At 41.4% G+C, this 14,254-nt stretch overlaps 1 protein-coding gene across 1 annotated transcript; it reads left to right on the top strand.

The window, feature by feature from the left end:
- The first annotated feature begins 1,890 nt into the window (after positions 1–1,890).
- Positions 1,891–11,862, top strand: dusp10 (dual specificity phosphatase 10). The gene is made up of 4 exons (XM_086019632.1): positions 1,891–2,181; positions 2,991–3,820; positions 7,336–7,704; positions 8,607–11,862. Exons 2-4 carry the CDS (start codon positions 3,037–3,039, stop codon positions 8,870–8,872), a joined length of 1,419 nt encoding a protein of 472 aa, XP_085875758.1. The 5' UTR covers positions 1,891–2,181; positions 2,991–3,036; the 3' UTR covers positions 8,873–11,862.
- Positions 11,863–14,254: the final 2,392 nt, after the last annotated feature.

Here is a 14,254-nt window from a genome sequence, read left to right as displayed (position 1 = left end):
CCTAAGTGAGGGTCCAACACAAAGTGAAGCAAGAAGAGCTGGCAATCCAATCCAAATAGGCTTGTCAATTTCTAAATAAGTGCACAGTGCACTAATAATAGCGGCAGTAATAAATGCCCTGCATTGTTTCGGGTTGCAGCTGATCATAAAAAGAGAGCCCAGACTATATTTAGGGTTTAAAGCCCGAAAGTCCCAGCATGTGGCCTTTCGTATTTGACAATGTCGTCAGCCAAATGGGCTTTGGCTTAATGACACGTCTGCCAATAACATCAAATTAGTCACATTGCTTCCTTAATGTTGCTTTACAATCACTGAAAGGTCTCTTAAGTTGTATTATTTGGTTCTTTCAGTCACATAATGTGGATGCCTTGTACCCATAAACAGTTTTTATGGTATTGACACACATCCTTGAATTGTCTCCGTTGTAACTTCTTGTGCGAGAAAATGTGCAAAAGAGAGCTGTGTGACAAAAGTAAGGTGAGATAGGGTGTAGTTAAAAACACAATTATTTTGTTAGAGAACACACCTCTATTGTAGTACAAATGAAATGATATTAGCACATTAGCATGAACAAAGCCCCGTGACCAAGCAGCTGTATGAAACATTATACTGTGTGTAGTTTGCATGTGTGCGGTTAAATGATGCCTGCAGCAAAACTGTATAATGGTGGATTTGAATCAAAACAATTACTGAGAGCAACTGCTAATGGCATTAGTTGACAGTCACTTAAATGAGGTTTACAGTCACTTAAATGAGGTTTACAGTCACTCTTAATGAATAACTTAATGAATGTAGTTTATTGTTATATTATTATTATTATTATTATTATATTTAGCTGAATAAAAAGTACTCATTTTTGGTTGGCACATGATAAACATGTGGTAAACTGACAATCTTTTTCTCAAAAATAATCAAATGATGTATGTTAGTTGAACACAATTTAATCATGTGCAACTGATGTATTTGTTAATTAAATATGGAGATTTTGTTTCAGTGTAGGTGCACCTCAATAAATTAGAATACGGTGGAAAATGACATTTGTTTTAATAGTTAATTCAAAAAGTAAAACTTGTGTATTTTATAGATTCACAACAATGACAGACATATAGTAAGTGTTTGTTTTTTTTCTAAAATGTGTATGGTAGTTGGGGGGTTGTGACAAAAAGATTAACCAAATTCACCATGTAAAGATATTACATTACATAAGAAACTGTCCAAAAATATTTTAATACAAATTATGTAGGAATTGGCCTACATTAGTTTTTTCCTAAGTATTAAATATATATTGGTAAGATGGGTCACTTTTTGAATTGAACTAGTGGAAAAAAATTGCAGGATATTCAAGTTTATGGTATTGAGATGCACCTGTATGTTACCGAAGATAACTGAAGTAATTTGACCTTTCCTAGTATTTTGCTAATCAATTTTAAATCCATTTCAATCAAATCAATGACTATCACTTTAAACAATATATTATTCTCGAAACAAACAAAATACCTCTCTAAAGAGGAAGGACTACAATCATAGATTTTATATAGTTAAACACTCATAGGTGTATGCCGCATATTTTGATTTAGTTTTCAATACAACACTAAGACTATAAATAAATTTGACTTATATCTTTAAAACGCCTTATGGAAACTTCACATTTTTAAACTAACTTCCTTTCTGACGAGCGACATATGAATGCACCGCCACTTGCGTTTCCACATTGACGAGCAGTAAGTGAAAGCACCGCGCCTTCTTCCTGGTTTCTCAACGTGATTGCTGATTGGCTCCCCGTGACATCATCGCTGCGCGTGCATGCGGCTGAAGGCGGTTTGAAGCCGCGGTTTTAAAGCGGCAGACCCTCCCATCCGCTCTCCCCCCCCCCTCCTCCACCCCTGGCTCAGAACCAGACGTCCCGGCTAAGACACCTCCCACTGCAGGGCGGGACCTCACTGTACCCAAAAGACGCATTTAATATTAATGAAGTGGCGAATTGGCTCCAACTCGCGTCAGTCCTGCTGCGCGACTACTGGAGGCTGGCGGACTTCCTACCACATTATTTCTGGGTAACGGGGTAAAAGTAGCCCAAAAAATGTTGCCGATCCACTGCGCGGGGACTTGCTGAATGGAGGCAGCCCTGTCATCGAGCGGAGATTGTGAATTACTGGGCCCAAGACAGCAACACACACACCGGTAAGCAGAAATTCAACGCAAGTTTGCCAATTACAAGTTGATGGAATGAACGCGGGGATTTCACGTCCGAATCTAATTAATGAAGCCACCCTCGTGCAGCCTTTTTGGTGATATTTAGTGATGTTCACATGTTGCTTTTTAGAGTTTTAAGTTTGTAATTAAAGCATTGCGGATGCTTCATTTATTATTAATATTATTTCACAGTGTAGTGGACGATGCTTATGTGCTCATCTCTCTGTGAATCTCACGTTATATTCACAGCACGTCCTCATGCCGAGTTTCTTCAATGAATATGTCCTGCCCATGAATGATTTCTCTTTGCTGTGCTGGAGGATGACCACGGCAGGCAGAGTGCATGCATGGCTGCATGCATGGCTGCATGCATGCATGCCGGTGGTCCTTACATAACAACCCCGGATGACATGCTCTTAAAACGCTTGCATTTGGAAGGAATTCACCGTCCATCTTGATGTCTCTTCACTTGCGGGAGAGATCAAACTGCAGTGTTGCAGTATTTTCTGGTGTTATCTCTCCAAGTACAAGCTTGGGATAGGACATAACAGCGTTGGCCACATTAAAAAAACATTACACTAACAAGAGGTTAATTCAAATTGAATTACCTTGAAGTGATGCACTTGAAAGACTCGGCTGTTTGTTATTGTGATTAGTGTGGGTGTTGCCACTTGTAATATTTGGCTTCAGGAGCTACTGTTGATCAAACAGACTCGTGTGCTGATTCACTGTCTTGATCTCGCTCTGAGAATCGAAGCGAGCGTGGGCCTTGAAAACGGTGTTCCTTCTCGTTTCAGAGCGGCGTGTTGAGTTCTCCGTAGACGTCCAGCCCTCGGCCTCCCCATGCCTCCATCTCCCCTCGACGACAGAATTGTGGTGGCGCTGCCAAGGCCGATCCGACCTCAGGAACTCCAACTGCGACTGGACACCAGCTACCTGGACTCCATCGCCTCCACCAGCAGCGACAATACGGTCATCAGCGCCACCGTGGTGAAGATTCGGGCGACGGCCAATCTTGTGACGTATATGCCCTCATCCAAGGGTTCCACGCGCTCCTTGTCGTGTGGATGCAGCAGTGCCAGCTGCTGCTCGGTGACCACCTATGAGAAGGACAGCCCCAGCCTGAACCACAGTCAGGTGAGCGCCAGCAGCCCCAACCTCAGCTATGCCGCGCCCCCTATGCTCAGCAACCACGAAGCATTAAGCGCCTCCAGCCTCGCCCCGGGCGCACCCAAGGCGCACCCGTCCACCACTGTGAGGGTCATCCACCCCAATGAGCTGGCCAAGCGGATGACCTGCTGCCCCATGGGTCACCCCGTCGGGCCCGTGCCGGTCATCATCGACTGCCGGGCCTTCACGGAGTACAACAAGAGCCACATCCGGGGGGCGGTGCACATCAACTGCTCTGACAAGATCAGCCGGCGGAGGCTGCAGCAGGGAAAGATCACTGTGCTGGACCTCATCTCCTGCCGGGAGGGCAAGGACTCATTTAAGGGCATCTTCTCCAAAGAAATCGTGGTCTACGACGACAGCACCGCCGACCCCAACAGGCTGGCGCCCTCGCAGCCTCTCCACGTGGTCCTGGAGTCGCTGAGGAGGGAGGGCAAAGACCCCATCGTTCTCAAAGGTGAGTGAATTCGCCAAGGCGTGGCAAATCCAAACAGCATGGGCTGGAAATGGAAAGGGGACTTTCCAGCATATTAAGGGATAGAAAGTGCAATTTCATGGGCCTTAGTTTGACTCTGGAGCCACTAAATCATTCTCGACGTCTGAGAGCAATGAGCGGTTTAGCCGCGCCGGGAGCTTTAGCGCCAATATAAACTCAGATGAAGCCGTGAGAGGTTGCGTAATAGTCTGCAGTGTTTGTGGAAAGCCTGTTAAACTTCGACCTTTATTGTTCTGATCAGCTGACCCCGGCCTGTAGGCAAATGGCTTGTTTAATCGCGTGAAACAGTGCGACATAAAATGACTTCTTGAGCGTCCAGCCTCGCGTTCACACTCTTCACCAGCGCTCTGTGTGATACTACCTTTTACATTCCTGTTGACATAAATACAGAGGAGCGGGAGAAGCAGCTGTTAAGGCAGTGCGCTGAGTGGCTGCCATGTTTTCCACCACTGCCGTGTGTGTGTGTGTCTTGTGTGTGAGAGTGGCCGGAGCAGCAATGTTGTGTGAGCTAGGCTGTGAGTGTTCTTTGCATGCCGACTTGTCACCATGTGAATGTTCAGAATTTCTACTGTGAGGCTGTTAAATGGGGAGTCAACCCCCAAATTGTCTTTACAATATTATGTTCTATGTATCTTACGTAGCCCCAATAGTCTAAACACGGCATTTCTGATGAATATTGTGTTTGTTGGATATGAATTAGGCAGCAAAATCCACCCGTTTTTATCCATCTCAGGGGGCGGCCATTTTGCCACTTGCTGTCAAGTGAAAATGACGTCACAGTGCGTAAGGGCTCAGGTGACGACCAATCACGGCTCATCTTGCGAATGTCACATGACCAAACTCCAGAAAACAGGCGAGCCATGATTGATCATTACTTGAGCCCTGAGCAACTGTGATATCATTTTCAGTTGACAGAAATTGACAAAATGGCCGCCCCCTGAGAAGGATACAAACTAGTGGATTTTGCTGCCTAACTCATATTCCACAAACACAATATTAATCAGAATGCTGTGTTCAGACTAATGGAGGCACATTGAAAAAAGTGACTTCCCTTTCATGTTTTCATCTCATGGACTATTCGCACATGCCTCCAATCTCATTATTTTTTCACAGGCATGCAAATGTCCTGTATGTCTCCACTGGCACAGCTTTCATGGGCTACACTGGAGGCAACCATATTATATCATGGTTGACCGATTTTTCACCTCGCCTTCAACCAATCAACTATTCTCTATCAAAAACCAGACATGAGACACAGGACACTCAGCTGCCTTGGTTTTAGACTTTTCTCTGAGGCCAAAGAGCGCCGTTCATCATTTACTGTCCAAATCACAGTGATGAGATTCACATGAGGCTAAAATTAAACCGGAACGCTGGGTTTTATGAAATGCGCGCTTAAAATATTTGCTGTGGATTGATGCATTGCCCGCCCTTCAAAAATGAAATGCATCAGGCCTGTGTATTTTGCCCATCCAGGGATAAAAGCGGATTCAGTTTTGACCTCCAATTTAATGCTAATCTGCAGTCTACAGAAAGCACACAACAGTCGACTCACAACCTTGGCAGTGTACTTAAACCATGTTATAAAATCAATATTTGCACAGTTAACATAACTAAGGCATAGTTTCAATTAAAGCGTTAACCTTTTATATGTGCATTTTTTTTGTTCTGGGCATTGCCAATAATCAACACTTTCAAATTGTTTCTTCTTAACTGTCGGATTGAAATTCATTGAACAATAAGCATTTTTGTTTTTTGTTTTTAATAGTGTAGAACTGCACTGAATTATTCAGTACAGATTGGCGGGGTGCAAAAATCAATATCGCAATGTATAGTATCACTTTCTTCTATGCAAGTTTGAAATTTTATTGAGGTTCGATGTGCAAGGGCTGAATAGACACTTAGGGCACAATCTAGTTTTACTAGAATGAATAAATCACAGTATCCTCCACATATGATTATCACTGCATATCCAAAACAACCAAGGAAGTATTTTATTTTTATTACATTCGTTTTTGTGCAGCACTTTATGCAGTAAGACAGCATTAACATTAAAAAGAGTTAAATGTACATAATACATAATACAGCAAAAATTGATTACATATCGGACAGAGAGTGTTCAGAACTGCCAAAACTGTTATTCATAATCAGGGGAAAATATTGCGATAGTATCGTGTGTTGTTCTACCCCAATTATCAAGTGACGTGTGCGTGTGGAAGAGAGTGAGAGAGAGGTATGACAAACATAAAGTAACTCCCCACCTGCCCAGGCACCAAAAGGGGAAGCTGCAGAGCTGTGCCATGACCTCACATTAAATCATGCATCAACTATTGCTCTGTGAACAATATGTGCACTGACCATGTGTGTAAGTGTGTGTGTCTATTTCCATACTACTCAACGGTAATACGGGTGACAGGTGCAAACCAGCTATATAGGGGGCAAAAGTTCAGGGAGAGGAACAATAAAAATGGAGGCTGTATTGGCTATTGTCTCACAGCTATTGTGGTAAAGTTTCCCCTCTTCTCTTAAAATACGTTTTGAGTAAACAAGGGCTCTAAAGATGGTTATTGTGTTAAATGATGATGATAGTGGTCGATTCCTCACTCTGAGCTTATCGCCCAGTGTGACGAACTTCATCAAATTGGGATATCTGGATGTATCCAACCTCTCACTCGGAAGTCACTCAACACTAAAACAAAGTCAGGGAAAATGCTGTATGAAGTCACAATTTACAGCAAGCGGTAATTTAACAGATAGCACTAACTATTTGCCTTAAAGTTTACTGTAAAAACAAAACAAAACTAAAGAATTGCACTTTGTGTTTAACCCAACCACATCACTTTGTCTTTCAAAAGGCTATTAGTTTGATGCTAACGACAGTGCAAAAAAAAAACATAGATGGACTGATGAAACTAGCATTGACGTTGCGATACTTATAAAAGCTGTCAACGGATTATATTCGAACACAAGCGGAAGCAATACATACAGAAGGAATGTATACACTCACAGGCATATTCTTTATCTTCTGTGAAGAAACGCATATTTTCACACCTACATGTAGTTTGTATGCATTATACTGCCCCCTGGTGGCAAAGGTGCACAATCTATTGATTTAAAGCATGAAATTTGAATGCACAAACAGTTAGATTTTATTCAGCTTTTACTGTTTTTTTTTAAGCGCACTACTGTTGAGTGCTCTATGATAGAAATGTTTTGTTTTCTTTTGGGTCGCTGTAATGGATATGGGGAAAGGGTGATTTGAGTTACAAGCGCGGATAAGTCAAGGTTTGACTGTATTGGTGTATGACTATTAGATAGTTAGTCGGCAGGCCATTGTAATTTTGGGCGGTGGACACTTCCATTCAGGCCATAGTGACAAATATTGATTTGTAATGATGTACTACTAATAATACCTAATTTGAAAATAAATTCCTGTATTCACACATGTATTTCCATTCGAATGCTTCCGTTTGCAGGAGGCCTTAGCTGCTTCAGGCAGAGCCACGAGAACCTGTGCGAACACTCGCTGCACCTTCATGAAGGCCTGGACTCGGGCGCGGCTGCCGGCCTCTCGGGGGCGCTACCTCACATCCTGCCCTCCACTCCGGACATCGAGAACGCAGACGTGACGCCCGTGCTGCCCTTCCTCTACCTGGGCAACGAGCGCGACGCTCAGGACATCAACTTGCTGCAACACTTGAACGTCGGCTACATCCTCAATGTGACCACCCACCTGCCGCTTTTTCACTATGACACGGGCCTGTTCATCTACAAGCGCCTGCCCGCCACCGACAGCAACAAGCAGAACCTCCGCCAGTACTTCGAGGAGGCATTTGAATTTATTGGTAAGCAAAACATACACGCATATTTATATTGTGCTACAAATAAGTCACATTCAAATTCACATTCACACCTATGGACAATGTTGAGCTTTCAATGAAACAGTAAATAGGTCAAGTACATTTAGCAGGGCTGCGCAAGTACTACAAGCCCATATTCCGTGAAACTTTGCCGCAAAACCGAATAACAGCTCATCACATTTTTTTGTGTAAATTTGGATAAGTGCAGAACATAATATCCCAACTCTCACATGAACTGCGATAAACTCCAACTCACCCATGACCCCATAGTGAATGGATGGATTTTCTTACTAATTCATCTGCAAGTTTACTGAAAACAGTTAATACTTGGGCCAGACCGATTAATCGGCCAGCCAATTCAATCAGCGATGTTAACTCTTTTGTAATTTGTAAAAATTGGCTGCTTTTTTGCTGATTGTTTTCGTTTGTTTTTTTTACTTATAAACGCATTACAACATGAGACAAAAAAAATTGACCAAGAATTGGGAGCAAAGTAGTTATTTTATGTTTTTTTTTTTTTTTTTTTAATTAATCACCCAATTCACCCTTTAGGCGGCAGAGTTTTTTCAATAAAATGTTTATTTTTGATATCTCTATGTCAAAGGTTTGTAGCTTGAAAATGGTTGGAGATAAAGGCAGACTGTAAACATTGGTTTGATGCAATTTTGCTACTTTGGCCCTCAAAGAGTTAATTACTCTGTTATTTAACTGTTATTCTGCCAAATATCGGAATAGGCAACAGCCTTGAAAAATCCGTATCAATACAGTGGAACCTCAGGTTAAAAATCAGAGTAAAATCAAAACTTGAATGTTATGTTATCATAAGAAAGAAAATGAAAGGCAGGCCCAAATATGCAGACACTGACTTTCATTATTCTGTGTTTCAGAGGAAGCACACCAAGCTGGTCTGGGCCTTCTGATCCACTGCCAGGCCGGCGTGTCTCGCTCCGCCACCATCGTCATCGCCTACTTGATGAAGCACACCTGGATGACCATGACGGACGCCTACAAGTTTGTTAAAACCCGGAGGCCCGTCATCTCCCCAAACCTCAACTTCATGGGCCAGCTGCTTGAGTTCGAGGAAGACCTCAACAACGGAATCACGCCACGGATCCTCACGCCAAAGCTCATGGGTGTGGAGACCATTGTCTGAACCGCTCATATCACTCACTGGGTTTTGAGTGTGGAATGTGAGTAAGCCGCTATTTTTTTTTTTTTTTTTCCTTGAATCTCCCCGCCTGTGCTCATCTCGGACTCTGCGGAGTGCCAAAGCTGTGGGTCTGCGAAGCTGTGGGTCAGAACTGATGAGAAATGCCAAAACATCCCCACTGTTCGGACCTGGCCGACATCCCGGAGGAGAGCACGTGTTGAGATGTTGAGACAGAGCGAGAGAGAATGTGCTCGCTTGGAAGCGTTCCATGTGGGACTGCAGAGGAGCGAGTGTGAGACAGGAGAAGTTCACACTTGACACTGTGGCACACATGTTGGCGGGGCTGGCCAATGGTATTGCCGGTCATAAAAAAAAAAAAAAAAGAAAAAAGAAAAAAATAAACAGTTGAAGACATGTCTGGTGTGTTAATGTTCTATTTTTATACCGGGGTGACCATTATAAGCCCACTAATGGCTTACTGTGCAATAATTTCTGAATGGAATGCAACCATGATCTTCTGTGTATATATTGGAAACATATCCAACTCTTTGCTGAATATTGGTGTTATGTAATTAAGACTGTTTGGTACAGTACATTTATGTTTTGGGTACAATACTTATTAGGGATGGGCACTGCATTTCCTTGATAGACTTTCCTTGCGGGAAAGAATTTAATTTGTCCATCTTGAATACCAGAATGATGCAGCTGATGTGTTCTTTAGACGGCAAAATCAACTGCTGGTTTCAGCCAGTTGTGTTCTACATTTATTATGAATTGATTCAATGCAAGATTAAGAATGCCATCAAATTCGTGGAATTATTCTGTGAATCCATTATTATGCCCATCCCTAATAGTTACAGGAACATGTTTTTGAGCAGTGGTTCTCAACTGTTGTCACCCTGGGGCCTGCATTAACAAAGTTGCGACTCAATTTTTAGAGAGATTACGATAAAAACAATTTATTCTTTGAAAATAGCCTCTGATATGTATAGTATATTTTTAACCGCTGTCTCAAAGGAGTTTGGCCTACAGCCAAACACGTATCGTTGGCCATGAGTCGGCTAGCCAGAAGATGAGCCGGTCTGGAGTTGTTTACGACGTAAAGTGTAGTAGAGTAAGCGTGTAAGGCACACTTCATTTCTGAACTTCATATCTGTGCTGTACAGAAAAATACCAACACAGCAGTAACTTGACTTAAAAGAGGGACTTTCCCGAATCCTGCTTGATGTTTTCATTTTTGCTTGGTTGCGAGACATAATTTAGAAAATACTCACAAGTCAAGGTACCTCGGTTTGTATGATTTCTTACTAGCTGTCTGCTACACACCCAAAATCGTCTGTGACCACGTTTGGTTCCCGGCCCACCAGTTGAGAATCACTTTTGCATCCTTTGCCAAAAATCAACAGAACCACATGCAAACTGTAGTTACGAAAAAAAACAAAACACACACACACACTGAAAGGACGTAAACTGAACATAAAACAGGGCTACTGGTGATATTTTAATATAACAGAATGGATTAATTTCACTGCCTGCTTTTGTCTTTTTTTTTGTTTTGTTTTTTGTTTTTTTTTTGCTCCTCTTCATCTCTGTGCTAGCTCTATTGCAATATGTCCTTACTGAGTGTGTGGCTATTCTGCCTGATATGTCTTTTCACCCCTGTCATGATGAGCTATGGTAATACACGGTAGCAGAGGTGAGGTGCCCACCTCCAATGACCGCACCCTCCCCCCCCGCCAAGTGCGGCGTGACCTTTCAACCCTTGACACTAAGCTACAGCCCAGTGAGCGTTTCTGCCTCGCGTAGGCAAAGTGTCGCTTTCACGCGCTGTTTCTAGTGCCTCGATCAATGCCTTAACTCTCGCGTCACCGCCGGGCCTGCGCGCGGAATCATTGCTTGCAGACGAATGCAGACCACAGTGAAGTTGGACCAGGGCTTCAATTAAAAGCAGCCTGCTGGTTTGCTGTCTTTTGACATGAAAAAAAGAATATGTACAAGCTTAAATCGTTTATGCGGGTTGAAAAAAACTGCATTCAAATGGAGCCTGGTGAGAATCTATTTCATAGAAAAACTAGTGCACTGTAATTAGTAGAAAAGGGATATTTTGATGGTTACTTGAACAACGTTTATTTTGAAGTTATGAAAACGCGTCCGCCACAGATTATGGGAAGACATTTTTGGCAGCTTTCTGCCATTGTTTGGGGATGTGCTGCCGCAGAGCTTTTCACTCAGAGCTTTTGCAAGTGCAGTCAGTGTTGTCATTTCAGATCAAATTATTTAGTATTCTATTGGTAGAGAGAACTGACACAAAATATGTTGCATTTACCCCCCAGTTATTCATTACCCGGTCAAATTTTAAATTAGCGACTTTTTTATTTTTTAGCTGGAAATGATAAGAGAAGACTTAAAATAATGAGAGCTACTGTATTCACGCTCACACACATGAATATTGTAAGATGTAAAAAGAAACGATGGATGTGTCTGTCATAACACTTCTTTACAGTCTTTGCCATTTCCAACCAGACGAAAAATGACAACTTCACTACCGCAAAATGTGGCCGGGAAATGAATCATTTTGCGCTTAACTGTATGTAAATGTGAGTCATGGGAGATTAAAAAAGATAAACTATAAATTCAACTGTATGCTAAATAGTTTAAAAATAATCTGCGTGCCCACACACAAAGTTTCCCCTCAGCCCACTGCATTTAAATTTTCACATTCAGTGACTCATTGTGCATCAGGGTTTACTTAGTTCCTTGTTTAGGTAATTATTGGAGATGATGATGAAATAGACTTTAAAAGGGGGAAATCAACCCCCAAATTTTTTTTCAGGAATATGTTCTATGCAGGCCCACTAGTTGAAACAAGACATCCTGATTAATATTGCGTTTGTGGGATATGAGTTAAGCAGCAAAAGCCACCCGTTTTTAGCCATCTCAGGGGGCGGCCATTTTGCTACTTGCTATCGACTGAAAATGACATCACACACCCTCAGGGCTCAGATAACGACCAATCATGGCTCATCTTCAGAAAACAGGTGAGCCGTGTTTGGTCGTTACCTGAGACCTGAGCAACTGTGATATATTTTCAGTCAACAGAAATGACAAAATGGCCGCCCCCTGAGATGGCTAAAAATGGGTGGATTTTGCTGCCTAACTCATATTTCATATTAATCATATTGCCTTGTTTCAACCAGTGGGCCTGCATAGAACATATTCTTGAATAAAAATATGTTTGGGTTGACTTTAAGGTAAGATACTGAACACACTGACACAAATGTTTTTATTCTGTTCACATGCTTCTCCACTCTTGTTTAATTTTTTTGCATGAAAATTGATGCATAAATAAAGCGCTGGGATGTACAGTGCTTAAAAAATGTATTAGACCAGCTGTCACTAAAAATAGGTAACAACATCAGAAGCACACTCTTTCCATTCGGGTTAACCGTTTCGAACAGGGATGTGGAATTTCTAACAGATTTGATTTGAAGTTAAGCAGAATATTCAACTATTAGAAGCATAAAAAGAAGAGTGTTAATTTAGGGTGGTTGTCTACTACATTTGGTAAGCACTCTGTTTTGCATACCCTTGCTAAAAAAAAAGGCTCGCTTGTAAATGTCAGAAATCTAATGTAAAGAGTGAGTAAGTTCCACATTTTCCTGGTGAAAATTCATGCTATGCAAATGAAAACGTTGTACAAACTAGTCATTGTTTTTAAGGGAAGTTGGTGCAACTCTTGGGCGCATGAATGAGAGTTTGCAAGCAGTGTGGAAGATGTTTACTTTTTGTTTGTTTGTTTGAATTCAAGTGTGCTGACATGTCCTCACATGTATTGTGTCTGTCAACTGGTGCTGTGTAACTTGTAACCATTTAGCACGTTTGTAGCTTCTGCATTTATCTTCAGCGAAAACAAAAACGGGAGCTTGCCACCTGAGCCAATGTTACTTACGAATAATGTATGCTTTTGTTTTGCGACACATGGCTTTTTTTTGGGGTTTTTTTTGTATGCACTGATCTAGAAGAAAAATGTAAACAGTGTCGTGTGCATTGCTCTCTGCTTGAGGCAACGAAGCATGCCATTCGCTCCCGGTGTGTGAGGGACTCTTGCAGTCCACCTGGTGCTGTCTTTTCCCCACGATGCTTTTTCTTTTTTAAATTATCGTAGTGCCCATAGCTTGATCTTTCTTTTCCTGCATCACAACAGTATCATATAGAGGCTCTGCTTTGGGCTCAGAGGCTCCATTAGAATGATTTATAATTCTATATTTTTCTTTGTGTCTCTTATAAACTGTCAAGAATATACCGTACAATATGTGAATATATATATATATATCTATTTTCTTTGTATGCGTACATTATGACTATTTTTGCACTGACCTATGGACAGATGGATTTATTTTTCTCCACAAAGGGTGCTATTATAACGGAGGCCTTCTCCCTCACCTTTTTGCATGTCTTGCTCTCAATTCTTCAATTTGTCTGTCATCCCTCTACTTCTACTACTGCTACTCCTTGAACGGTTACCATTGAAGCACTGTAATTTTGTAATCTCTACTTGTGAGCTTTGAAAATAAACAGGGAGGCTTCGAGTTTGGTTTCTTTACGGGTTTTTTAAAGGTTTATTTTTTCCAAATTGTCAAGTTACGAAAATCGGACCAAACTCTGCAGTCTTGATGTGGCTTATTGAAACGTAAGGTAGTCAAATAATCAAAATGTCTAGACATTGTTTGGATTTTGATTTATAGGAGTTGGAAAACGGGGCAGTTGTGTGGTGTAGTGGTGGTTTGCACGTGTGCTTTGTCATTTATCTTGCAGTGTATATTCCTTACATCTGACATTCTTATCTTAGATCCTTTCATTTTCATCCAACTGAGGTTCTGTGAGGTCTTTTGTGATTTCCTGCCAGACAGTAGTTGCAACTACAGGTGTATCTCAATAATATATAACAGCAGAGAAAAGTTCATTTATTTTATTATTTCAATTTAAAAAATGAAGCTACATTATTTTATAATTCATTCAACACAGGAAAATACTTTCCGGAAGGCCAATTCTTAACTAATTTTATTTATACTCTTATTTCTTATGTAATCTATTTTTCCAACATCATGAATTTTGTGATTTAGTTTTATCATTAAAATCTATTAAGATATACCTGTCAAGAATCATATTTCTAAGACGGTTGTGGATAATTCAACTTCAGTGGATTTTAATTTTTAGCCGTTCCATTGTAATTTATTGCCAAAGACTGGTTAGTAAGTGCACACATAGTTATGTAGCTCGAACATTTTCATTTCCCCCCTCCTTTTTACTTAAGTGACAGGAATCTATTCTTTTTATTTTGGGCCAACTGCCAGAGTGTAGGTGCCGCTTCCAAGATGCGGAACA

This window comes from Filicampus tigris, chromosome 20 (assembly GCF_054856515.1).
Source record: "Filicampus tigris isolate MCC_2025a chromosome 20, RoL_Ftig_1.0, whole genome shotgun sequence".
NCBI lineage: Eukaryota > Metazoa > Chordata > Actinopteri > Syngnathiformes > Syngnathidae > Filicampus > Filicampus tigris.
This window is presented reverse-complemented; position numbering and strand designations above follow the sequence as displayed.